The sequence below is a fragment of the Mirounga leonina genome, unplaced genomic scaffold, assembly GCF_011800145.1.
Source record: "Mirounga leonina isolate KUSES-001 unplaced genomic scaffold, KU_Mleo_1.0 Mir_151, whole genome shotgun sequence".
NCBI lineage: Eukaryota > Metazoa > Chordata > Mammalia > Carnivora > Phocidae > Mirounga > Mirounga leonina.
Window position 1 is genome coordinate 37951408 of NW_023270377.1, and position 27893 is coordinate 37979300.

At 39.5% G+C, this 27893-nt stretch overlaps 1 protein-coding gene across 5 annotated transcripts in view; it reads left to right on the forward strand.

Annotated features, from left to right (window-relative positions):
• Window positions 1-27893, forward strand: part of HECW2 (HECT, C2 and WW domain containing E3 ubiquitin protein ligase 2) — a 357760-nt gene that overhangs the window by 299944 nt on the left and 29923 nt on the right. For all 5 annotated transcript variants that reach the window (XM_035007494.1, XM_035007490.1, XM_035007491.1 and 2 more), the window contains 4 exons: window positions 1701-1784; window positions 5832-5941; window positions 17323-17443; window positions 19076-19189. In XM_035007494.1, coding sequence (XP_034863385.1) covers window positions 1701-1784; window positions 5832-5941; window positions 17323-17443; window positions 19076-19189 — 429 coding nt within the window. The remainder of the gene's footprint in view (window positions 1-1700; window positions 1785-5831; window positions 5942-17322; window positions 17444-19075; window positions 19190-27893) is intronic.

The window sequence follows — 27893 nt, forward strand, 5'->3', positions numbered from 1 at the left end:
ATAATGGGCCCTGTTTTCCGTGATGTGCTTCAGACATGTGATTGTAACACTTGAGGGAAAATGTTCCAGTTGGTTCGAGCCTTCAAACTGAAACAATTAAGCAGAAACGCTGGCTTTTCCTTTCTGAACAATTTCTTTACATACGTGTCTAACATTCATTTCTTAGGTATGTGTATGTGTAACTCCTGGTAATGAAGGTCGGAAAAGAAAATTTGGCAATACCAAAGATTAGATGCTTCATATGCTAACATATTGTTTAAAATCAATCTAGCCAGAAGCAGCCAAACTCTTTATTTATTTATTTATTTTTATTATGTTATGTTAATCACCATACATTACATCATTAGTTTTTTATAGTTTTTTTTTTATTTAAGATTTTATTTATTTGAGGGAGAGAATGAGCGAGAGAGAGCACAAGAGAGGGGAGGGCAGAGGGAGAAGCAGACTCCCCACTGAGCAGGGAGCCCATTGCGGGACTTGATCCTGGGACTCCAAGATCATGACCTGAGCCGAAGGCAGTCGCTTAACCAACTGAGCCACCCAGGTGCCCTACATCATTAGTTTTTGATGTAGTGTTCCATGATTCATTGTTTGCGTGTAACACCCAGTGCTCCATTCAGTACGTGCCCTCTTTAATACCCATCACCAGGCTAACCCATCCCCCACCCCCTCCCATCTAGAACTCTTTATCCCTCCTAGCAAACTGTGTGGCTGAGAGCAAATCAGTTGGCTTTTCTGTACATTATGGAGTTTTTCATCTCAACAGTTAAACCTTGCCTTCCACCTCATTGTCTTCAAGCTTGTAAATAATTAAGAAGAGATTTGGAATTTGGAAATATAAAATGCAGTAGAATTTTATGAAAATATCAAACAAAAACAAGATGATCTAGAAAGAGGAACTAAATCTAAATATACTTATATCAAAGATTAATATTTTAATTCATAGTGTACAAAAATCAGACTATACTATAATTAGCACTTTGAGTAAAATTGCATAGTTGTGTTTATTCTTATGTACCTATCAAATGAAATGCTTTCAGTACCATAGTTTATATTCTTATTTTTTTCCTTATCTTATAAAAATGAATATGGTGTGCTTTGAAATAAAATCATGTAAATGAGGGGAAGCAACAGGGAAATTTTTATTAAAATTGTTTTCATATAATGATTTGAAAATAGCAGCATGATGATGACTCATCAAACAAAAAGAAAAACCTGGTGTTCTTACATATATCTATAGTAAAATGATGGTAGAAATTGCTCACATTGTTGTGTTTGAAATGTGTACAAATAAGTATATATACATTTGCACAGGTATACACATAATCTATTCTACCAACTGTAGTAACTAAAAGTGTTTCAATTATTTCAAAGAGCCATATGCCTTTATATTGGATATGTATTGAATAGAAACTGTCTGCCTCCAAGTAGGAATATGCTCATCACACATAATTTAGAGGTATGCCCCCAGGAAAATAGATGACTATCCTTATACACTCACTTTTTGGAATAACAGGGAATCAGTCTGAATGACCTAAGTAGTTGCTTAGATTCAAGCCCACAACAGGCTTTACCTCAAAGCAGAGACCAAGTTGTTTTTCAGTGTTTTTAAAAATGGTGCCTAAGGCATACACCATAACCATGAGTTATGTTTCAAAAGTCTACCACATATATTCTGAGCTGTTTCTTTGCTTGAATAGGGAGAAGATCCAATTTATCCGAACTGAAGGGACCCCAGGATTGGTGCGTCTTTCAAGTGATGCAGACCTTGTTATGTTGCTGAGGTATGGAACACCAGTTTTTGAAGTAGAAAGTCCTCTGTCGTCAGATATCATGGAGCGTTTTAGAAAATACGATGCCAGTATTAGTAACCTATGTCTCCATTATTCTTAAAGATTTGTGGAATACTCATTGGAAGATGTAGGATGCTGGTTTAGTGATAATTCATTTCAGATTGCATTTCTTATTCTGAGATCTGTTTGATTTTTTTTTTTTATCCTGGTGATAAATGAGGTGGTATTGGAGAAGGGAAAGGTTAGTAGAGGCCAATGGATAGAATGTTCTACTCACAAAATGGAACACAAGGGTATACAGGGCTTACACAAGGGTATGCAGGAGTAAAAGAGAGGTCATATTTATATTTTCTTTCAAATTCTTTCCTCCAAATGTGCTTTGTCTTTTTTTTTTTGGTGATTTGACATGATTTTTTAAAATGATTTTGAGAGTTTAGGTTTGGGAAATTAGATCAGAAAGTTGAAATTTGATCACTGGTACTCATTGCCAACTTGACAGCCCTTCATAAAATTGGCCAGTTATATTTTCTTTCCTGATGGTTAGGTCAGCTTTGGTTTTAAATCTTAGAGTAATTTAGAAAGGAAACTGACAAGTTTTCAAAAGATTTTTCATTTTTAATATCATCCTTCAAATGTAGGAGGCCAGAATAAAATAATGCTTTGCTCTACCCAGTAGTTGGGACACCCACCCCTGTAACCTCCAAAGAATTAAAGGCAAAGTCATGCTGAACCAGACCACACAATGTTTTATTTATCCCAGAGTGCTAACAATCTCATTCATGATATTCATGATGAACTTGACCCTAACCATTTCTAACTGCCTACATGATAGTTGCCATACTTGTAAAACTGAAGTCAAAAAATTATCTTCCTTTACTGGATAATTGGAGCATAATTCAAAGGAATATAATCAGTTCCCACAGAGACCTTGCTTCACCTGATTCTGAACAAGACCTGTTGGGAGGCAGGGGTCACTTCTCAGTCTAAGGGGTGACCTATGACTATGTTGAACTGAACAAGTCCTGAAAACAGAATATAGTGTGCTACATGGTCAGGAAGACTATTGGTCAATTAATATGTAATATGATGTTTCTACCATAGTTTGGTTGGTAATAAAATAGTTTTGTTTATAAAATTCTGGCTAGGATAGGACTCTTTTGCTTCATTCTAGAAATCTAATGTTTTTCATTTAAACTGAAGAATTCTGCATTTGGAATTAATAAAAACAAAATGATTACAAAATAGAAATCATGATTATCAATCACCTATTCTTAGTTAAATAATCTTTAGATGGTATAGTCCTAAATATTTTAAGTTACAGTATAGCTTAGAATATTTGTACTTTGGTAAACACTGCAGTTTGCATGAGTTCCTATGTGTTATGTGGTTGAATTTGAAAATATTTGAGAACTGATATATATATCAGTTTTAAGTATGTATATATGTATGTATATATACACACACACACATACATATATATATATATATACATATAAAGAACAAGGCTACATTTTCCCCCATTTGGGGAAAAAGCGTGTTCTCTGAAGTTAATGGGCCTTTGGAGAAGTGTGAGAAATTCATTTATTATATAATAGTTCTATAATTATTACATGCAAATGATGTTATTAAGTTCTAGACTTATTTTATTTAGATGATCAAATGTATTAAATTTAATAATTGTACATGGTGACACAATGTATTACATGTGGATGCTTAATAATGTTTAATAGTTATTGAAACATTTTCAGATGTCCTCAGTTCTTTATTTTTTATTTTACTTTGGAGTTTGAGTCATTTGAATCAGTGACTATAAACTCAAGCAATGAACTAGTGAAAGTGAAAGACTTTGTATCTATTTTTATACTTTGTCTATTTCTTTTTTTTTTAGATTTTATTTACTTAGAGAGAGAGGGAGAGCACGGGGCGGGGGCAGGAAAAGCAGAAGGAGAAGGACAAGCAGACTCTGCTGAGCGCTGAGCCTGATGTGGGGCTCGATCTTAGGAACCTGAGATCATGACCTGAGCCAAAACCAGGAGTCAGGTGCTTAAATGACTGAGCCACCCAGGTGCCCCTATTTTTTAAAAAGGAAAATCACTCCTTGTATAAATGGACTTGATTATCAGCAAGCTGAAATATCAAGATGCCTCAGCTCTAGGAAATTATTCAATTCAAAATAAGCCAATGTGAGATTATTCTTCAAAATAGCTATTATAAAACTCAAGAATTTTTAAATGACTTTGTTACATTTGTTATTGATTATTCTATTTCATATATTCTTTCACTAACTGAACTCCTGTAAAAAAAAATGTACATCTGTCAGAGCTCATATATGAAATGATTGATATATTTGGCTAATGTTAGAATTTTAAAATTTATATAATGAAAGATACCACATATAAAAGCATAAAGGTAACAAACTGGAAGAATATATTCATAACACATAAAACAAAGATATTGTGAATATACAGAGAATGCCTTTACATCAATTCAGAAGAAAAGAACCCAAAAGAAAAAATGGATAAAGGGTATAAAAAGGCATTTCATAGAAATTGAAGTAAGAATAGTCAGTATACTTATGGCTAGCAATCATAAAATGCAATTTACAATAATGAGACAGTATTTCATAGTATCAGATTTGAAAAAATCAAAAAGTCTGATAATATCAAATGAGAAATAAGGACTCTCATACTGTCTGGACTTAGTGGGATTGCAATTTCTACAAACTTTTCAGAGTACAATTTGACAATATCTTGTATAGTTGAAAAGGCATATGTGTTATGACTGAGCACTTCTGCTTTTAGATATATACCATATTTATACTAAAACTCTTTTGCCTGTGCACAAGGCAATATATATAGGATCTTCATTGCACATTGTTGATAAAAGCACAAAGTTGGGAAATAAATAAATATTTGTCAAAAGAGATAGCTTTGAAAGTACTGACATTTTGGGCTGAATACATGTTTGTTGCAGGGAGCTCTTCTGTGCATTGTAAGATGTATCAGCCTCGTGGCTTCTACCTACTAGATACCAAAAGCATACCCTCCCAATTATGACAACCAAAAATGTCCTCAGACGTTCTCCAAAGTCCCCAAATGGTGTGGGAAGGGGCAAAATTGCCTCAGTTGAGAACCAGTGCTTAGGAGTCCTTTTCTTAATCTCTGCAAGAATGAACTGTTGCCACTTTTTTCTGAATGTTTTCTAACAGGTTTCTAGATTTGGCCAAGTTTGAAGAAAACCTACTTCTACCTCTTAATTAAAAAACACAAGTCCTCTTACTTTTATTGTTGTTTCAAATCTTTGTCAAATATTTGTCAAGTGTCTTGTCAAGTGTCAAGAGCTTAGTGCAATCAATAGTACTTTTATCATTATATTTAATGAAAAGTCTGAGATTCTAAGATCTCACATCCCTGGTTATTAGCTTTTAGGAGAGTCCTAGAAAGAGAAATTTCAGTATGGAGAAGAACAAAGACACTGGATTGAATATGAATAATCTGAGATAAAAATCCTCACATTTAAAAAATTATAAAGCCAGAGTAAACAAGGGAGCTAACTACGAGCAGTTGTAATTATTTAAGAGGTGTTTTGTTTTATTTTGCTTTTAATTCTCCACTTAAATCCTAAACTCTTTGCATATTGAGAAAACTGTCATATATTTCTTAGAATGAAGATAAAGAACATACTTTGTGTCTCTATTATGGGTTCTCAGTAAGCATTGTGTGTTGTGTTTGAATCTTATTCTCAATGCTAAAAACCCAGGTACTATGTTCAAGAAAACATGTAAATTCAGACTCACATATTAAAGTGGCAAAATAGTAATCGTGTTGCCCAAAGTTGGTAGGAAAACAGGCACAGAACCACGGGTTCCATAAAAGCTGTTTGTCCCAAGAATTAGCTACAGGAGAGAGGGGACGAGTGCTCCCTTTGGAATATGAACTGGACCCAGAGTGAGAAACTGATGGTCTTACTCATTTGGAAGCAAGACTTTTCCCCACCGCTTTGGCTAAAGTATGCATTTTGTTTCTTGTCTTTCCCCAGTTTATTTGAAGAAGAGATAATGTCTTATGTGCCTCCACATGCCTTACTTCACCCCAGCTACTGTCAGTCCCCCCGTGGCTCCCCCGTGTCCTCTCCCCAGAACTCGCCGGGTAAGTCCACCTGCTGTGCACAGTGAATCCTCTGAGAAGCATACCCTAAAACCAGACATTCTGTTCTTCATAAAGGATGGTAAGGAAATACTTTGGGTTTATCTTTAGTGTGAGCATGGGTACATATTCTGTGGCATTTTGTGTCTCTTAAAATTGGCTTGTTCCCATGGCAATTCATTTTGACAGGAAGATAATGACATTCCAGAATAAGAGGATAAATGTTAGCAGTATGATATACTCAAATACAGATTTACTTTTCATTATGTTATGTACTGCCTAATATATCTTGGAAAATAATAGGACACAAAATACTATGTTAGCTTTTGGATTGAAAAAGTTCTGGTTAGGAGACTGATTCAAATAAAAATAAATGTCTACTTTCAAGAAATAATACAGAATTAAAATTAGTTTAATGGACTTAGATAGGTTTTTCCTGCAGTAATGACTAACTGCATTAGATAGGAAGACTAGAGACACTTGGGCAGATAGAACATGTTGATAGATAAAACAAACTAAAATATTTAAGTTCAAATTCTTTTTGAAAGAAGTATGGTATGAATGAAGGAGTGAGTGGATGGATGGATGGATGAATGAATGATAGAAAATGAATTTTTTTAAAAGGAAAGTAGTTATAATGTTGACAGAACATCAGCTCTATTTATTTTTATTATAGGCAATGTATTGTTTACACTTTAATAGCTATCAGAATTTAAAACTATTTTAATAGAAATCCAAGCTCCATATGTGTCATGAAAAGCTGCTCTATAGTCTTTGATATATGACATGTTTTCACAAATCCTATGATAATGAAGCTAAAGCCTAATTGAATACCACGAACAGGAAAAGGTCTATTAATTTGTTCTTTTAACACAGATTTATTGAGCATCCAAGTATGATCCAAGCACTGAATTAGACTCCAGTGCTACAAAGATGAATAATGCAGTCTCTGCCTTTGAAGGATTCATGGTGGGGCAATGAGTCAACAAATGACTCTATTAAGCCTTGTGGTTAGTTCTATAAAGAGAGGTATGGGAACACTGATATGGGAACAGTTCTTCCTTCAGGACTGGCAGTGGGTGTTTGGGGAAAGATAAAGATAACAGATATGGAGGGAGCCTTGAAGGATGATGAAGGTGGGCCAAAGGAAGAAGGGTGTTCTAGGTGAATGAGTAGCATAACCTAGGCCTCAGAAGCATGAAAGAAGTTTAGGGCCAATTAACAGCTACAAGTAAGAGCAAGTTCTCAAAGCTCAGGTTGGAAAGATAGGCTAGGACTGGTTGGCCATTGAAGCCTTACTCTGTAGTCCATATGGAGCCACTGAAAATTTACAAACAGAAGAATACCCTGTTTTACAAAGAACAGTTTGGTGGCAATATGGAGGATGGATTAGAAGACGAGATAATGGAATCAGAGAAACCACTTGGGAGGCTGTTGCATTAACACAGGTGACCTGCTAAAGGGCTGGACTAGAGGTGTTGGAGCAACGGGAATTAGTTCAAAGCATACGTAGGACATAGAGACACAGAAATTTTGAGTCCAGGAAGGAAGATTCTGAGGTCAAGGCAGATTCTGAGGTCCCCAACACCTAGACTACTAGGGAGATGGCAACACCATTTACCAGGGAAGGAAAAAGACTAGACTGGAAAGGAGGGGTTGGATGAGTTTAGTTTTGGACATGGTTTGTTGAGGAATCTCTGAGCCATCCACTTCGAGATACAAAAAACAACTGGAAAAGACAATCACGGAGCTCAGAAGAGGCTGGTGGCTCAGCGTATATGTATGCTGGTGGCAGCTGAAACCCAGGGTAGATTGGAGGAACCAAGGAGGACAAGCCCATGGAAAGAAGAGAAAACAGAGGATGGTAACATGAAGAATTCCAGTATTTAAGGGATGGGCTGAGATGGAGGAGGAAATGAAACAAAGAGAGCCAGTGGATTTTGGAAGAGAATTAGGAAAGTCTTTTCAGGGAAGCCAGGTTTCAAGGAGTAGAGAGTGGGCCAAATCTCCAAAGCATTCAAGAAGGATGACTCCTGAGAAGAGGCCACTGGATTTGAAAATCATGAAGTTACAAATGGCCTTTTTCAGAGAAGTTTCTATGAGATAAGAGGTTATAAACTGGAATATGACCAGTTGCAGAATGATATAGGATGTAAAGTAGAAGCCAGGAGTGTAGAATATTCTTTTTATGAAGTATGGGGATGAAAAGAAAGGAAACTAGGGCAGTATTTAGAAGGAGAAGATGAGTTAAGGAAGAGGTTCAGGATGGGAAAATTGAGCATGTGTGTGTGTACAGAGGTCAGAAGATGTGGGTGGAAGGAAACTAGTTTGTTGAAGCTGCATTCCTACCACAGACCCATGGGAAAGCAGGACCCTGGAGACAAAAGTGAAGGTCAACTTTGGAACAAAGTAGGGACACATATTTTGTTGATCCAGGATGAGAAGAAATAAGTATATGACACTTCAGGTAAGTTTCAAGATGTAGGGGGAAAATTGGTGGAATTCAGAGCTGGCCTCAGTCTTTACCAACTATGTGTGACTTTGGGCAGTTTACTTCCTTCCCTGAACTTGAATGTGATTTTCTGTAAAATGGGAATAATAGCAATCACCTCCCTTGGATACTCGGAGGAGAACACCTTGCCTGGTGCCTGCAACACAACAAGCCTCCAATAAATGTTAATTTATCCCTTTTTTCTTTCTTTCTGGAAATCTGATCCTGAGAAGTATAGTTTGTCAATGTTTAAACCATTAATAACCAGAAAATATGAATTCATTTCTCCCTCATTTGCAGAGCTTTCTGCCTAGGTATTTAATCATTCTGACTGGTCTTTATCTTAGATCCTATGATGAAGTTCAAATGGGTTATCCCTTTACCTGATGCTTTGTGGTTAAAGAAATGAAGCTGTGTGGGTTATTGCTCATTTCAATCAAGGCTCTCCTTCCCGGGGCTTTTCTGCAGCCCATCCTCCCCAAGAAAAAGGTAGATCAACAGATTCTGCCCCTTTCCGAGCCCTACAAAGGCATGTGCTCTTGGAGACTGGCTACACATTCTTTGAGACTATATGAACATTCTAAATGGTGACTAATCATTTAACATCACAAATGTACATGAGTAATCCATGGTGGTAGTAAAATGCATTCTGGAAGCACATTTAGAGTCCAACATTTTCCAAAGAGATGTAGAACCCAAAATTGCTAGCAGTGTTTGTGGTGACTTTAATTTACAGGGAGAAACATCGCTGTATATTTGGCCTATTCAGTTTTAGGGGGCTCTATTTGATCTTGAAATTGGGATGAACTGCCTGATATCGATGTAAGTTACTGTAACTAATTCCACATGATCTTACAAGGCCAAGACTAGCTAGCCTCATTTACCCTGTGGAGTAATCTTCTGATTCTTTGAGTAAAAAGCATCTCCTTCTACCACTTTCCTGAAGCTTTTTTGTGAAAAACATTTCGGATGTTTTAAAGTGGTCTGTTCCTCCTTCTTGTGACCAGAATTTCATCCCTTTTAGTGGTATGAGCATAATATTGTGAAAATTATGACAATAACAAATTTGAATGATCTTTCAGAATTCCTCGGGATCTGGTAAATTTTCCATACTTTTCCTTATTTGAGCACATTTACATGTCTTTTCAAGTGCAGAGGAGAGAGGGGCTTTGGAAACTTTGACTTGCTTTTTGCAGCTGTTAGAGTGCTCACCTAAAATTGGTCAAAATTTTGGAATGTGAAGGTTTATTTTTCTAGGACCATTATAATGCCAATCCTGACCTTAGCTATGCCAGAAGGGAAAACTCTTTCCAAACACCATATAGTTCTTATGCCAAATATGGGACCCAGAAGTTTATTTAAGGACCTTTTGTAACTCCACATTTCTAGGAATTTAAATGCCGTAACACCTAATTTATCTAATATTATTGGAGATGTGCTCACTTAATGTGAATTTTCCATGTAACCAAAGCGATGACTAAGTGTCAGAGAATTTAACCCACCATTTACTGAATCTCTTTCACAAATACATTATATTTCTCCCTGCTTCCCTATACACAGTGCATTTAAGATATTTCATGGTTTGGGGGGAATCATCATACAGAGCTGTTATTACTTGACTAAAACTGGACTATCTGGAAGCTAGGTGGGCACCAGGTCACACTCAACAGAATTAAACAAACCAGAGAGCACTGAAGAGCCATGTGGTTCTTTGCGGAAGGTTGTCTTGAGGGCCTGGGATATGAGAGGGAATTATTTCTCCCACCACACAGTGAGACCCCTTAGGGCCCTCTTTTCCTCCCTCTCTCCCATGAAAGTCAGCATCTTGGCTGCTGCTTTTCTCATCTCCTGCTCTTTTGTCTTTCTCTCTCTCCTTTCCTCCCTTCTTCCTACCCTTCCCCCATCTTGCCCACAGTCCCTGAAGTAGCTTTATGCAGTTGACCCTTGAACATTGTGGGGGCTAAGGGCGCCGACCCCCCTGTGAGGTAAAAAACCTGCAGATAACTTTTGACTTCCCCAAAACTTAACCACTAATAGCCTACTGTTCCCAGGAAACTTACCCATAACATAAACAGTCAATTAGCACATTTTTGTATGTTACATGTATTATATACTGCATTCTTACAACAAAGTAAGCTAGAGAAAAGAAAATGTTAAGAAAATCATAAGGAAGAGAAAATACTACAGTTCTGTACTATATTTATTATAAAAAAATCCACATATAAGTGGACCCATGCAGTTCAAACCATGTTGTTCAAGGGTCAACTGTACTTGTTTTTAGAAAAAGTGTTCCTTCTCTTCTCTTTGCTCAGCCCCACAAAGATGAACTACGAACCAAACAGTGCAAATGAAGGATGGTCCCTGGATGGGTGGAGACGGGGAAGTTGTGATTCCAGAGACTGAAAGAAAGCCAAATGTGTCTCTGTCACAATATACAGGTGTTTTGGTTTTTTTTTTAAGGATTTTATTTATTTACTTGAGAGAGAGAGAATGAGAGAGAGCACATGAGAGGGGGGAGGGTCAGAGGGAGAAGCAGACTCCCCGCTGAGCAGGGAGCCCGATGCGGGACTCGATCCCGGGACTCCAGGATCATGACCTGAGCCGAAGGCAGTCGCTTAACCAACTGAGCCACCCAGGCGCCCCTATACAGGTGTTTTTTTAATTTTATTGTTGTTGTTCGTCTCCCTTGACTCCCTGGCATGGCTTTCAGTTTCCCCTTTTAATGTATTTCTTCTGATTTGCAAGGTCTAAAAAATCAGCTTATTAAATTGGTTTTTAAAAATAGTGTGTATATGAGGGGTGCCTAGGTGTCTCATTTGGTTAAGTGTCTGCCTTTGGCTCAGGTCATGATCTCGGGGTCCTGGGATCGAGTCCCCCATCAGGCTCCTTGCTCAGCGAGAAGCCTGTTTCTCCCTCTTCCTCTGCCCCTCCCCTTGTTCATGCTCTCTCTCTCTCTCTTTCTCTCTGTCAAATAAATAAATAAAAGCTTTAAAAAAATAAAAATACTGTGTAAATGAAAGCATCAGCAAGCTCAAAGCAGTGACCTAGGGCCTTTCACTACTCTTGGAGAATAAAGCAAAAATGCGAGAACTTTGATGTTTGTGCTTTGGGGCAGCCATTTTGGAGGTGTTTTTTTCCCCTTAATTTTCATTATTGAGCTATGTTCCAGAAGATGGAGTCTTTCAGAAATTACTTTAATGCTTGATGGTTTGTTCTCATGCACTAACAGGGAATTGTAAAAAATATAATAATAAATTTTTAAAAAAGTCATAGAGACTTTTTTTAGAAAGTGAACCAGGAAAGAAGTGGGCTTCTGAGCCATCCCAGTACCGAGGCCAGAGCCATGCTGGATTAGGCCAAGCTTTGTCCCATCCAGTGCAGAGTGAGCACCGGTCACCAAGCCATCTAAGATCCTGGTGGCACACCTGGGATCCAAAACACCCAGACTTCCTTGTGATTTGATGCCAGAATATTTCTCCTATCCCCTGAAGTATTCTGTCAGGTAGAATGCTTTAGTTTGTATATGAATATGCAATTTCATAATGATAAATGGAAATAGTATCCTACTATTATCGTACTTCAGGTCTGCCTAGCAATGATGAAGGAAGAAACCCTAATATCTGTTACTGAATTTTTTCCTGCAAATAATTAACATAATGCCGACTACTCTTTTTTTTTATTCTTATGTTAATCCCCATACATTACATCATTAGTTTTAGATGAAGTGTTCCATGATTCATTGTTTGTGCATAACACCCAGTGCTCCATGCAGAATGTGCCCTCCTCAATACCCACCACCAGGCTAACCCATCCTCCCACCCCCCTCCCCTCTAGAACCCTCAGTTTGTTTTTCAGAGTCCATCGTCTCTCATGGTTCGTCTACCCCTCTGATTTCCCCCACTTCATTCTTCCCCTCCCGCTACCTTCTTCTTCTTCTTTTTTTTTTTCCTAACATATATTGCATTATTTGTTTCAGAGGTACAGATCTGAGATTCAATAGTCTTGCACAATTCACAGCGCTTACCAGAGCACATACCCTCCCCAGTGTCTATCGCCCAGTCACCCCATCCCTCCCACCCCACCCCCCACTCCAGCAACCCTCAGTTTGTTTCCTGCAATTAAGAATTCCTCATATCAGTGAGATCATATGATACATGTCTTTCTCTGTTTGACTTATTTCACTCAACATAATACCCTCCAGTTCCATCCACGTCGTTGCAAATAATGCCGACTACTCTTGAAGTCAGCCATTTATTTGATCACTTCCTAAATGTAACATTGACCGTTTTGTATCTGACTTCCTTTTTTTAAGACCATAAAGACCATAAAGTTACTCTCTCTATAGGAGTATTGTATCCTAGAACTTTACTTACAGTTACGGTTCCCATATGATTCTATTAGCTCAATCTTCCAAGATCATTTTTTTATTTCTAAAGTGGAAGTAACATCATTCCTGCCCTGGAATTTCTTGGCAGGACACCTGACTTGCATTAAGAACTTGACAAGGGCCAAGAGCATAATTTATTGTAATTTTTAAACCATGAAGTAATGTGTAAATGATTTTTTTTTCATAATAGAACTATTGGCAAAAGAATTTTTGCATTTAACAATTTCTGTCTCCAGAGTTTCTGTAATTGAATCTCTTTATCTAGAGCATAAATGGAGTCAGAACTAATTTTTATTAAGTGTCCATTTTGATAATGAGGGAATGCATTATGGCATTTCCCACATCCTTTTATTTATTTATTTAAAGATTTTATTTATTTATTTGACAGAGAAAGACAGCGAGAGAGGGAACACAAGCAGGGGGAGTGGGAGAAGGAGAAGCAGGCTTCCCGCCGAGCAGGGAGCCCGATGCGGGCCTCGGTCCCAGAACCCTGGGATCATGACCCGAGCCGAAGGCAGATGCTTAACGACTAAGCCACCCAGGGGCCCCTCGCACATCCTTTTAAATGTCTCAAATTATACAGCAATAGTATATGTGCTTTTTTTTTTAAGCAATCAACTTTAGAATCATGTTTCTTTTGAGTCCTAAAAGATTTTCGTTCAGTCTTTTGTTTTTGTTTTTCCTCTTCCCTATTAATGATCACGCTCTTGAAAGCTGACTCATGATGGCTGCTTTCTGAGCTGTCTAGGTTTACTAACTTACAGTTTCTCAAGCTGCAGCACCAACAACCTTATTCTGCCACCCCTGAGTGGACCTGTGCTACGCCCCCCTGTCGCTTAGCCATCAAGAGTGCAGCCTTGTGCTCAGAGAGATCACAGTCCTTCATGTTGCAAATGATACCTTTCAAATACACAGGAAGCATTGCCTCTGTGTTGGTCTCTAGATGCTCCCCAGATGTTTCATTGGTTACTTTTGACCTTCCTGTAGGGGATAACGGTTCTCAACCTTGGCTGCAAATTGGATTCATCTGGAGAGCTGCATAAAACACTTATGCCTGGGTCCCACCCCACAGATTCTGATGTAATATGTCTTGGGTGTGGCCTGAACATTGGGATTTTTTAAAGCTTCTTAAGTGATTACAATGTGCAGTCAGGATTGAAAACCACCACATTAAGGGCTCTTCTGTATCCTAGAGCTTTTAAGATCAAGTTTATTTGTTTACTTTGTGACATAGATCTTAGATCCTTGGGTAAAAGATTCATAAACATGCAAACAGACCTCTGGACGTATCATTGGTTGGTAGCCAATTTTATTAAAATCCATTCTTAACACCCCAACACATTTCCCCATGTCTTTAGTATTCACCTCTCTGCAGATAATATCAGTAACAGCTAACACTTATTCAAGGGCACCTCACAAAGCACCCTACTACACTAACTCATTTAATGCACAGGTGTGGCCCTCATCTCTCGCTGGAACTCCAGGACTGTGTGTTCAGGTGCCGATGGCGGATATCCACCTGAACAGCTCTTGTCTCCAGCACAATCTGCATAAAGCTTCACACGCTCCTGTCCACCAGCGTTTCCCACACTGCTTGTAGTGTCAGATAGACCTGGCTCAAATCCCAAAGCTACCATTCACTGGCATCTGACTTCAGTTTCCTTAGTTACGAAGTGGCGATGTTGCTGGTGATAATAATGCCTGCTTCGTGAACGTGTGAGGATTTCCCGAGATCCTCCCTGGAGAGTGCGTGGTTCCGTATGCATAGCAGGCGCTTCACAGAGGACAGTTACGGTTACTGTCTAAAAGCTTGATGTTACAATTAGAGCTGCCTGTGTCTCTTCCTTACTTATTATCTGTAGGCAATTCTTATTTCACATTGTACATGTTAGGGCTGCAAGGACTCCTGCCCAGGTCCCCTCCCTCAAGACGCTTCCCCTCCTACTCACCCTGAATCCGCCCAACACACTCTGAAAACCCTTGCTTTAAAAAAACACCGTGTGTTTGTTACTCCCTAGCTCAGGAACCTCCAAAGTCTTCCCACTGCTCACTGCACTATGCCCAAACTCCTCAGTTAGGTTTTTGAAAAATTCCTCACATAATTTGGTTCCAACCATCTGATTAAATTTCCCAGTGACTCCCCAGCACTGCCCTGTGCTCTAGGTTAGTCTCCTTGGTGCCTTCCAAACACGCATGCGGTGCTTCTCCCAGCTCTTGCTGCCCTGGCCCAGCACAGAATATAGATTCTCCTCTGTTTACAAGGCCTGGCCCCAATAAAGCCTTCTCCTGATGGCCTTTCCATCTTGATCTCTACTTTCCTCACTTGCCATTACTTTTCTGGAACGCTGATCCCAAATGCAAAGACCGAGGGGGGCCAGGCAGTCAGTATCATTGAGTGGTTGTGGCACATGCTTCATTTAATGGATCAGCTGCCCCACTGTGGCCCCAAGGAAGATGCAAGCCAGTTGTTGTAAGAATTCTCAAGGAATTTTCAAAAGAAAATCTGTTTTGGTTGGGTTTTTTTTTTTTTTTGGATTTTTTTAAATTTTATTTTATTATATTATGTTAATCATCATACATTACATCATTAGTTTTTGATGTAGTGTTCCATGATTCATTGTTTGTGCATAACACCCAGTGCTCCATGCAGTACATGCCCTCTTTAATACCCATCACCAGGCTAACCCATCCCCCCTAGAACCCTCAGTTTGTTTCTCGGAGTCCATAGTCTCTCATGGTTCATCTCCCCCTCCGATTCCCCCCCTTCATTTCTCCCTTCCTGCTATATTCTTTTTTTTTTTTTTTTTTAACATATAATGTATTATTTGTTTCAGAGGTACAGGTCTGTGATTCAACAGTCTTTCACAATTCACAGTGCTCACATAGCACATACCCTCCCCAATGTCTATCACCCAGCCACCCCATCCCTCCCACCCCCCACCACTCCAGCAACCCTCAGTTTGTTTCCTGAGATTAAGAATTCCTCATATCAGTGAGGTCATATGATACATGTCTTTCTTTGATTGACTTATTTCGCTAAGCATAATACCCTCCAGTTCCATCCAGGTCGTTGCAAATGGCTGTTTATAGCAGCAATGTCCACAATAGCCAAACTATGGAAAGAGCCAAGATGTCCATCGACAGGGATGAATGGAGAAAGAAGATGTGGTATATATATACAATGGAATATTATGCAGCCATCAAAGGGAATGAAAATCTGTTTTGTTTTGTTTTTTACTTGAAATCTCCTAATTTTTAAATGTTGGAAGTTAATTTAAAATCTTTAAAAACAATTGTATGCCAAGCAAAATAGGTCATTAGGGCTGGGTACAGCCCCAAGGCTATATAGTTTTGTCCCCTATGCTTTATAGTTTGTTCACCACCTAGTTTAGGACTTAATTATTATCTAATTGTTTGATGTTTTATTTCTGTCTTCCTAACCAACATATCTACTTCAGCAGTCCCACCTTACTCATTTTGGGCATATTTGCTGAACCTAACAGTGTTAGCAATGAATAATAATCACTTAGTTGACTCACTAAAGAAATATTTAATGAGCTTATATGGTATGTAATGCACAAGACTTCACAGTTTTTCTTTGCCGGTTCCTTTCATTGTGTTGCAAAATAGTTCGTGGAAAGGTCCAGTGTTTTTGTCGTCACTCTGCGTCTGATTCCCATATTTATCATCAATTTTTTTTTGTCCCAGTTTGTTGGTTAGTCACCTTGTGGTACAAAGCTAGACTTTTCTACAGAAAGAGGAACAAACTGTGTTGCTTTTACATTTTATTAATGAAACCATTGGATGACATATGAAACATATTTAGGTTATCTGTGGATGATCCTAGCACTTGGCACATATTAAGAGTGCAACAAATAGCAGTATTATTTATTCTTTGCGCAACCAGGAAACATGTGACTCTACAGTTATGTCTGAATTCTGTGTTTATATCAAGATTGTCCTACCCTGCAATATAAAATGTATGTGATTGTAAGTCTAAAATAATTCTTATGGTGCATATCTAAAAGACATTTTGTACATTTTTCATAGGGCAAAGCCTGGAAACTGATTGTTACACCACTGTGCTTTATACACCACATACTTTCACATTGTAACTTCCTGTCTAATTGCCATGATACCATCTCAGCCTCAAGCAGAGATATTCCACCCTGAACAGTTACCATTAGACATGAGTAACTCTGTTTGACTCATATTAGTTTGGCCTGAAAAAGGAAACATATTTGACACACACGGGCACCATTGTAACTATGCAAAGAGGATTGTTATTCTCCACCAAAGTGCCACACAGAAATATCTTAAGACTTCGGTTCAGCTCTGTTAGAGCCTCCGACTCGGGGAGGTGAAAAGTGAAGGCCCTGAAATAATTACCTCCTTTCACTTGTTGACTGTGGTCTCAGCCCCCTGGCAGTATTTTGTCATGGTGATGGGATGAACTTCGGCACATTGCACAAACATGGACCCTTCTCTTTTTGTGGTTTGCCATAGGTACTCAGCGTGCCAATGCCCGGGCTCCAGCCCCTTACAAGCGAGACTTTGAAGCCAAGCTAAGGAACTTTTACAGGAAGTTAGAGACTAAAGGATACGGACAAGGCCCAGGGAAATTGAAGTAAGTCAAAATGATACAGACCTCAGGATTGGGCGATGGTGAAAGGATGAGATGCAGTTGGGAATGTAGGAAATTGATTGTGATTTGGGATCACAGCCTTTGTTTTAGTCGGTGTAATTATTTTGGCATGTGTCAGCTACAGGGTCATCTAAGACAAGGTCCTGGAATTAAGTACCATTTAGCTTAAGGTTTTAAAACAAACACCACATTCCATGTAAAAATATAGGCAAAATAAAAGGCTAATTTGTTTCTCCTGAAAAGTGCCTCTTTGTTCACTTACAGTGTATTTATTAGATAAAAGGCTGGCACAGTGTCTTCTCCTGCACATCACTGTCTCCTGACCTGACCTGAGTGTAGGAACACTGCTCAGCTCTGTTTTGTTCTGTGAAATAAGCTTCACTTGTCCAATGAAATATATCATGACTGTTGTTTCTGCCTTTCTTTACCCACCTTTAAATTTAAACATCATCATGTTGTTTGGCCTAGAATTATTTTCACTTCCTACTTACCTACCCTTCCTTCATCCCCGCCTCCACCCCTGCCCCATGTACCCACCAGAGATCACGGTGCCCCCTGAGAGAGGGCAGAGGAGGAAGGGTCTGCACTGACACACTGCCATGATGCTGGGTGTCTGAGAGGAGGTCCAGGAGCCGTCCCCCAGCTCCCCAGCTTACTGCCCCACAGAGAGGGCTGGCTCAAGTATATTCACAGGTCCCAGTTTCCTCACCCTTCAACACACATCAGCCTGACCAAATAACTTACCTCTCTGAGCTTTGCCTTTCCCACACTTCACTTAAGAAGGTCTTGAGGGGCGCCTGGGTGGCTCAGTCGGTTAAGCGTCCAACTCTTGATTTCAGCTCAGGTCTTGATCTTAGGGTCATGAGTCCAAGCCCCACACTGAGCTCCACGCCTAGCATGGAGACTACTAAAAACAAACAAACAAAAAAGAAGGTCTTGAGCTCAGGCTTCCCTGTGTCCAGACTCCCTATCATCTCCCTTTCCGTGACTATTTGAACTAAAGGCAAATTTTATCTGCTTCAGGATGACTTTCATTATCATCATCACAAGTAGATTAATTGGCCACAAGTATCATTCATTTGTATCTGTCACTTGGGGAATCTGAGATTCACTTAATTTAAAAATTAAATTAAACACAGGCATAAATATGTCTGCTTTGGAGAACATGGAGAGTTTTTTTTTTCCTCTCCTGGTTCTCACAGTCATCCCTCTGCATACTTAGTAATTGAATTCCTTGTCTAGGTGCATTCATGCTTAAAACATTACCTCATAGGGTTGTCCTTCCTTTACTAAACAAAAGTTTTGTGTTTGTATTGTTTTATAATCATCTTCCTTCTGGGATAAATTGATTTGACCATCCAGAAAGAACTCAGGAGTTGTTTTTATATGTTGTGGGCGGAGTGCTCTGCTTACCAGCAATTCACTTGTGTAATTTTTACTTCTACTGTTAAGAGTTCAAGACAAATGTGCATTATTACAGCTAGCAATGTATTAAGTGACTCCCCCTTTCTGCTAGTTAACTATGGTAAATGAAGAGAGAATCAAAAGTGCCCAGTTCTAGAAAGATAAAGGTTAGGAAATAATCTGTTTTTCACATTGTCTTTTTATGGACAGGTTAATTATCAGAAGAGATCACTTACTAGAAGATGCTTTTAATCAGATCATGGGCTACTCCAGAAAAGACTTGCAGAGAAATAAGCTGTACGTCACATTTGTCGGGGAGGAAGGGTGAGTAGAACAGAGAAGTGATGTGTGGAACACGGCTGCAGCTGCGGAGGGGACGTGTCACCACAGGGTCGCTGTGGCTGCCTGAGACAGGAAACCCTGCTGGCAGGAAATGCCATTCTCAGACACTTAAACCTCTCGGCTTTTTTTTTTTTCCTCTTTTTTCTTTTTTAAGGCTTTCTCTGGTTTTTTAATCATTTGACAGAGAAATTCTTCGGTAAATAACTATAGATCATTTTTGAGAGCAGAAGGTTGGTTTGGTTTCTTCTCTCTGCATCTCTTTCTTAAAGGGAAAAAGTGGGGCCTTGAGGGAAAAAAACAAGAATTGAATTCTAACGTCTGTGATCGTGTTGTCTGCACTGGGTATAAGTAGATCGCGCTTCACCTGTTAAATAAATAAGCTCAGTTTCGGAATCACGAATTAGAATCCTGCTCTCCTACCAGGAAGCTTCTACAGCAGTAATTCCAGGACTCTTGGACCGGCACTGGATAGAGGCAAAACTGTTGAACTCTGGGTTCTTATTTCTCTGTTGCCAGTTTTTCTCTTTTTTGGGGGGGGGGGGCGGGGGAAACAGCGACACACCTACCAAAATAATAACCTGCCCTAAACAAGCATCTCTGGCCTTCTATGACTCTTCCATGAGTATGCTCATAGAGATAAGGGTTAAGAAATGAAGGAGTGAAGACTCCTACACACTGTTTACTGCATCCAAATAAACATAGCAGTTCTTATATAACACTTCAGAAGGTGACAGCTCTCATCTTGTCCAGACCCCTTTCTCCTTCCTCATTTCAGGTCTGAGTTTCAAGTCTCAGCACCCTCTTCGTAACCCAGCCATCACTAGAGTGAATTTAAAAGGTACCACATGATGGCCTGAACTGTGGTTGTCTTCTTGACTCTGTTCATTTGGATCATTTTAAAGCTACCCTTCTCAGTCCTGCCTAGGAATAAAGTATATTAGATTATAGATTCATAGGAGTAATATCCAACAAAGTCAGCCATTCAACATATGGTTACTTTGGAGGCTCCAAAGTATAAAGTAATTTGCAAGTGTGAGTGGAACTAGATAACAGTAAAGTCAGGATTCAAATCTAGGCCTTTCATCCAGGGCTCTTGGACCAGCACTGGATAGAGGCAAAACTGTTGAACTCTGGTCTGTCAGAACTTTTTCCTGCCCAAGGATCTTTTCACTATTCCAGCTGACTGATAACCCCTGCTCTTGTCACATATTCTGTTTATAGTCTCCCAGCTGTGCCTAGCTTAAAGTAAAATATTATATGGGAAAACAATACTAGGTGACAAAATCTGGGCAGAAGCTTGCCTGAGACTTGTTTTCATTACTGAAGTGCACTAATGGACCTTTAGCTTATGCTAGATGACTTAAGATGCAGGTGCACAATTGAAAATGAAGGCAAATGTTTTAAGCCTAATCATAGGTGTGCATGGAATTCCAAATACTCCCTTACATAACCAGTCTCATTTGGATGAGAATACTTTTCCTCCCCCAGAACTCCAGCTGCCTTCCTTCTTTTTTGGACCACGGTTTGTTGAGATCTCAGAGATGTAAGCAAGAGTCTTTGGAAGCCCTGGTACTTAAGTTTGAATAGAGCAGATGCTTATCATGCTTGATCATCCTAAAGTAGTTGCCCTGTGATCTGGACTGATGGCATCTCTTCCTAGGCTGAGTGTGGCTTGATACCTCTATCTGATTGCCACCAATGTCCACGTGTTTCCTGTTTCCATCACCTGTCTCCTCGCCATAACCCCAGAGGGAAAACAAAAGGGGGACACTTTGAATTGTGACCTCAGCCATCAGGAACAACCATAATCAAGCCCCTCTGTGTAAGGCCCTTTGAAGCTGGAGTAGTAAGGCCAAGTAGTTTCTGGTCTTATGGCTTTATCATGTCAATATCATACATAGAGATTATTAGCTATAGACTTCATTTTGCTACTAAGGCATTGAGAATACATAATGCTGTTTTGAAAGAATACAGCACTCTTGCTGAAAAATAGAAACCTCAAAACAACATAAAATTAAGAAGTTATTTTAGACTTTGTCACTTTCTCAAAGACATTGATTCGATCGCATTAAAATTAGATCATGCCATTTCTTTCTGGATTGTAATAAATATCCAAAGTGAAAATCTACCTACATTTTTCTATGGAACTATAAATGTGGAGCTGGGAATTTTCTGTCACTTTCCCTTCATTAATTTTAACGCTCACAAAATGTATCCGTTTGTAAGTTCTTCATGTCTAGCCCTAGTAATGGGTATTTAAAAACATATACACCCAGTGGCTAGATCTTGGTTTCTAATATCATTCTTCAATAAAAGGAACTAGGACTCCTGGGGGAAATGGCTGATTCTAGGATGGTGCAGGAAATATACAAGATGGAGCTTGAAATATCTTGTAGTGTCAGAAAGTAGAGAAGTGCTCAAAATTTCCACAATGATGGGGCTATGTCAGAGGAATTCAAGAGCCAACTGAAAGATCTCCCAACTGGAATTATCTGAGCACCAAAATAATTGAAGTAGGATTAGAGTATAATAACCCAAAGTATAAAATAAACATCTGTACTAATATAAATATGTGATTAAATAAATAAAGAGTTGACCAGTCTCTTGTACAGAAGATTTCCAAATAATTCAGCATAAATCCTCACTCCTTAACTGTGGATTGTACATAATGACTTTCTTCCAATAGCACAGTTTGGGAAGGGGAAAAAGAAGTAAGTCCAGAATGGAGATGCCTGACAAACACTCAGCCAGGTGATCAAGGTTAAAATCAACAGTGATATATCATGCTAATAGTATGGGACCTTCATATGATGTGACGAAACTGGCACTTGATCTCTGCAGTTTTTGTCCCCCAAACCCGTAATATCACTCTATTCATGAGAAGACCATCAGGTAAATCCAAATGGAGGGACGTCCTATAAGATAACTTACGGGTACAACTTCAAACTGTCAGGGTTGTCAAAAACAAGGAAAGTCTGAGAAACTGGCACAGCCAGGAGAAGCCTAAGGAAACAGAACAATTAAATGTAAATATGGTATTTTGGATGAGATCCTGGTATAGAAAAGGGACATTAGGTAAAAACTAAGGAAATCTGAATAAAGTATGCATTTTAGTTAATAATAATACCTCAGTATCTGTTACTTAACTATAACTAATATACTATACTAATGTAAGATGTTAGTAAGTGGGAAACTGGGTATGAGGTATACAAGAATTCTCCAGATTATCTTTGCAACTTTTCTGTAAATAAAAAACTATTCTAAAATGAAACATTTACTAAAAGAAAGGATATAGTTAGGATTTCGGGAGATTTAGGAAATGTTTCCCCAAACTTTTCTTATTTCCTTATTGTCTGATGAGTGGGTGCCACCAGGGTAATTTTGGGTATGTGTATGCTTCCTTCTGCACTTGAGGTCAGTAGAGTTATATGTATAGAGAAACAGTTAATTTTGTGTGAAGTCCAAATTATTAGGGGTAGTGAACTATTATTAGGAGTAGTATTTTGTGTTGCTAATGTCAAGTTTATTTTCTCTATGAGGGAATAGTACTTTGCAATTCTTATTGATACTATCTCAATGATTATATTTCCTACCCGTCATAATCAGGGTCTTTATTTACAATAGAGAAGTTAGGGCATAAAGAGGAAGGGATTTATTTTTAAGAAAATTGCGTCTGCCTGCACTCCAAGAAAGTATGAATTAACAGATTCACAGAGAGACTTCAGCTCTGCTTTAGGTTGTCTTGTTGCATAGGTCTGAAACACACATGTAGATTGTTCTGAAATGGAAGAGCAGAATCGAGAGAAATTATGGGAAAATTTATAGTCAGAATTTGCAGGATGACTACAAATTCCATGTGAGGTAAAATTAATCTCAGAGTATCGGTGATATATTCACTTTTTAAAATATAGAGTTGTAGAGCCTGTTAGTGGAAGTGTATTAGTTGACAAGTAATTATTATTTTTCAAGTAATTATTATTTTTCCAAGCTTCATGTTATGCTTTGACAGTTTCTAAGCAAACTACTGTGATTTAATTTGATCAGAACTGGAGGTTTTGTTCTAGTCATTATGTTTTCCACCCAAGTTAATTTGGTTATCTGCCCTTGCAAAGTAGGGAGGGTGGCAGGTCAGCAGGGGCAGAATGGCTGGAAACTGAGTCATCTTGACAAAATGTGGTAGGAAATTGCATGCTGTGGTTGCCTCTCTCTGTTGGGCTTCTGTCTGCCTGGAAATTGCTTCTTTAGGAAGGAGGCCAGTAGAGCACTGCATATTCTCTGGCATATTACTTTCTTCTGAATTAAAAGCCCTAGCAACTAAGGCTTATGTGTTATCAAAAGTTAGGTAGGTAGACTATCGGGTTCCGATAAGGTGTCCTGGGCCATTAACTTTCTCAGTACCCCAAACAGTAAGGAAATAATAGCCTGGTTAAAGAAAGGATGTTTACACTGTGATTGCCTTGCCTCTTTTTTCCCTCCATGGCCAAATCTGTAAAAGGGACCTTTCTTCAAGAAAGAATGAGTTCATTATATGTAAGGTGCCATCTGTTGGCATCAATCATCTGTCTTGCAAAACCACACTTAGACTAGGGAGGGGATGTGTGCAAGCAGTTTTAGTTCAGGGGTTTAAGAACAGATGAGCTCCTTCTGTGATATTTCTCTGAGACAGGCAACTGAAAGTAACTAAGAGGATGAGATCTGAAACGGTTTGCCTCCATCTCTGCTTATAAAATAACCAGCATCTCTTACATATGACTGGTCTAACCCTTGCTAGAAGTTGTTTAGGGTCCTGAGCTTGACCATTTATTCCTCAGAAGTCTATAAAGCTTCAAGTGAAACTCTCTGGTGCTGCTTGTTTTCTTCCAAAAAGAGACATTTGCAGGATAACCTCAACAACCTAAACCTTGCTGACGGGTGCTTCTGTATCTAGACTTGGGCTTGACATCACCAGGTAAAACTTTGTTTGTCATATTAATGGCTTGCAAAATTCCTTACTCACCCAGCAGGCCTTCTTAAGTGGCTCAAGAACTAATGCCCTGCTGCTATAAATATCTGAGGCTGAATCAGAAGTTGAGTAGGTAGACCATGTGTGCCTGAACCAACTAGTAAGAAAGCAAAGGTTTTTTTTCTGTCTTCCAGAAAACTTGTAGGAAATGACGGTGTGACTTCCTAGCGCCTTCATCTTCTTTCCTTCAGTAGTCTACTTCCATTGGAATACTTTGATTTTTAGTTGAAAATAAAGAACAGAAGGATAAAACGATAAAATTATTTTATCAAGTACTGGATACTGCTGACCACTTGGGTGCTGGTGGCTCAGCAATGTGATGGTTGCTTAAAATGCTTTATCAGCTCTTCATGGGATCAAAACTCCACTGCCACCCAAAAGACATCTGTGCTTATTCCGAAATGCCCTCAAATGCAGCTGTCGTGTGGCTACACACCCGTTGTCCAGAGTTTCTGTACTTCCGTGCCAAGCCTTTAGCTGTGGAACCAACCTAACTGGCCAAACAGGAATGTAACAAATGATCCCCGTGATCTGAGTCATATTAACTATTTATATGGATGAGGTTCATAAGACATTATTACAGGGAGCTCATGCACGAGGTACCCTGCCAGGACATGTCTTCCTGAAGTAAGTGGACATATGTAATTTGTAATCCACAACCCGATCTCAGATATGCATTCTAAGCTTTGGATTATAATCAAATCAAACTTGAAAAATGGTCCTGGTCAGTGTTGTTAGAGTTAAAAAAAAACAACAACAACAACAACAAAAACCAGCAGATAAAAACCTGACCAGTTAGAGAAGATCCATTTTCCTCCTTGAGGAATTATTATTAACTTTGTTCTCTCTTGTGGAAAAAAAAAGAGTTTTACTTTTCAGTTTAACACTTCAGGGAACATTCATCTTATCTTTAGCCAGAATCAACTCTTACCATAAACAAAGAACAGATCAGCGAGATCCATCTTTGTTGTTTTAACAACTTTACCGTATTAGAAGATATGAGACCTGGAAAGGACAAGACCAGGCTTTCTAAGTATAACTGAGCTGAGTGAATCCTGACACTATGTACAAATTGAGTTGTCTTTTAGGGATTGGCATGACCTACTAATGTCATTGAATCAATATAGCACCTGAAGACGAGCTTGTGCAAAATTATTCTTTCTGCTAGATGTCAAATAACAATGTAAATTATGTTGATTAGAGAGCATCAGAGAGCTCCACTCATGGATTCAACAACAGATATTGAGCCCCTATGATGTATCAGGCTAAAGTACTTGAGATACAGTGGGGCCTGGGTGGCTCAGTCGGTTAAGCTTCTGCCTTCAGCTCAGGTCATGATCCCAGGGTACTGGGAATGGAGCCCCACATCGGGCTCCCTGCTCAGCGGGGAGCCTGCCTCTGCCTCTCCCCCTGCCACTCCCCCTGCTAGTGCTCTCTCCCTCTGTCTTTCTCTCTCTCAAATAAATAAATAAAATCTTAAAAAAAATAAAGTACTTGGGATACAGAAATGAGAAAGACAGTCCCTGCCCTCAGTATGGTTACAGCCTAGATGTGCCAATAGGGGAGGCAGAAGCCTAAACAGATTATCATAACACACTCTGATAAGTGCAGTATTATGAAAACACTGAGAATTGAAGCTCAAAGACAACCTGCTATTTCTAACTGAATGCCACAGTTTCATTTTAAGCAGCTAAAAACCTGTTTACTTATACCAGTTGTCTCTTTGTAGGAAAACTGACTCATAAAACTGGCTCATGTTGGGGTGCCTGGGTGGCCCAGTCATTGAGCGTCTGCCTTCGGCTCAGGTCATGATCCCAGAGTCCAGGGATCAAGCCCTGCGTTGGGCTCCATGCTCTGTGGGAAGCCTTCTTCTCCCTCTCCCACTCCCCCTGCTTGTGTTCCCTCTCTCGCTGTGTCTCTCTCTGTCAAATAAATAAATAAAATCTTAAAAAAAAAAAAAAAAACAGCTCATGTTTCAGCTGTGACCCTTATCAGTCGTGTGCCTTGATTGTGTCTGAAAGCCCCTGCAGGCCAGGGACCACTGCAGACCAGAGCTCACTCACAGTCTCCCACTTAGTAGTTGTGACCATTCTTAAGGTTGCATACACCCTACGATATCGTAGTAATTGTATTGCCTTGAAAGGATCTTCACTAAAGAGGAGGATTTATAGTAAGCCAGGTATTTTAATAAAATAGCATTTTCCTCCTACTTTCTTCTATCCTACTTTGGCAAACTTTTTCTGTGAAGGGCCAGATAGGAAATATTTTAGGCTTTTCAGGCCATACATTTCCTGTTGTACTTCCTCAGTTCTACCACTGGAGCAGGGAAGTAGCCACAGACAACATGTCAACAAATGGGCATGGTTGCGTTTCAATAAAACTTTATTTACAAAGCCAGGGGATGGGCCACGTTTGGCCCACAGGCCATAGTTTGCTGACCCCTGCTATATAAGCAACATTTTTATCAGTCTTGATAACATTTAAAATGTACTGACCAGTAGGCCATAAGGAATAATGGGCATTAAACATAGGGTCAGGAAACCTGTGTCAAGGCCTAGAGTCTCCCTGCAGCTTTCTTTTGATCCAAGTCCATGCTTTCCTTCAGCCTCAGTCTTCCCTTCAATAAAATGAGTGGATGGACAAAATGACTTCTAAGATGCCTTTAACTGGCATTCTCTATTTCTGGAAAGACACAGGAGTCTGCTGATGAAATTCACCATCAGTAGTAAATTTAGAGGGATGTTTTGCATCCACAGGGATCTGGGTAGACTGGAACGTGGACAACATTTCACAAAGTGAAACTTAGTAGGAAGAATGATAAAGTCTAGTACACAGGTTGTAAAAAGATACAGACATGCAGACAGGATGCGAGAGTCTTGGGGACGGGGGTGAAGCAGCACAGTGAAAGGTTTGAGCTGATGACTAGCTCACTGTGAGTCAACAAAGTGGCCGCCCCACAAGGCAAGGTGGCTTTAAGCTGCATCAGTAGGAAGAGTGCCCAGCAAGAGAAGACAAGGGCTCTTTCTAAGCTCTGTGCTGGCAAGACCGCACCTGAAGTGTTGTGATCAGTATTAGACACCACCCTCTAGATCAGACTTTGACACCCTGGGGAGTGTCCAGAGCAGAGGGCCAAGGCGGCAAGGGAGTTCTCAGCCCTTCCTTGAGAGGAGATTGAAAGACGTGGCAGTGTTCAGGAGTGCAGGAGGGTGCAGAGACCAGGGACACTGAAACCGCTTAACTTTGAGTTCATATAGAAATTTACTATTCAAAAAATTTTGTATCTTTACGTCTAGATCAGTACTCAAAATATAACAGGCACTCCAATATTTGTGGAAAGAACACCTCTAAGGATGTGAAGAATGTTCAAGTGGAAGAAATATTCTACTTGTTCTTGGTGGCGTCAGTGGCCAGAAGTAGGGCTCTGGGAGGAAGCCCCAGGCAACTGCCCTGGTCTCGGCATGCAGAGGGGGCAGCCTGCATCCTTGTGCCTGGGAAGCAGCCCCTGTGCTCCTTCGGGAGTCCCCAGGGTAATCTTAGCATTGTCTCAAAGGCCAGTGGTCACCAGGTAGCCACAGCTATATTCAGCTGCCTGAAGACAGCACTTCCGTCATGTCACCTTGAGGCCTCGTTGGTCCTGAGAGTGTGCTGTGTTTGCATTTTTCTGCACACACAGGTTTCCAGTCT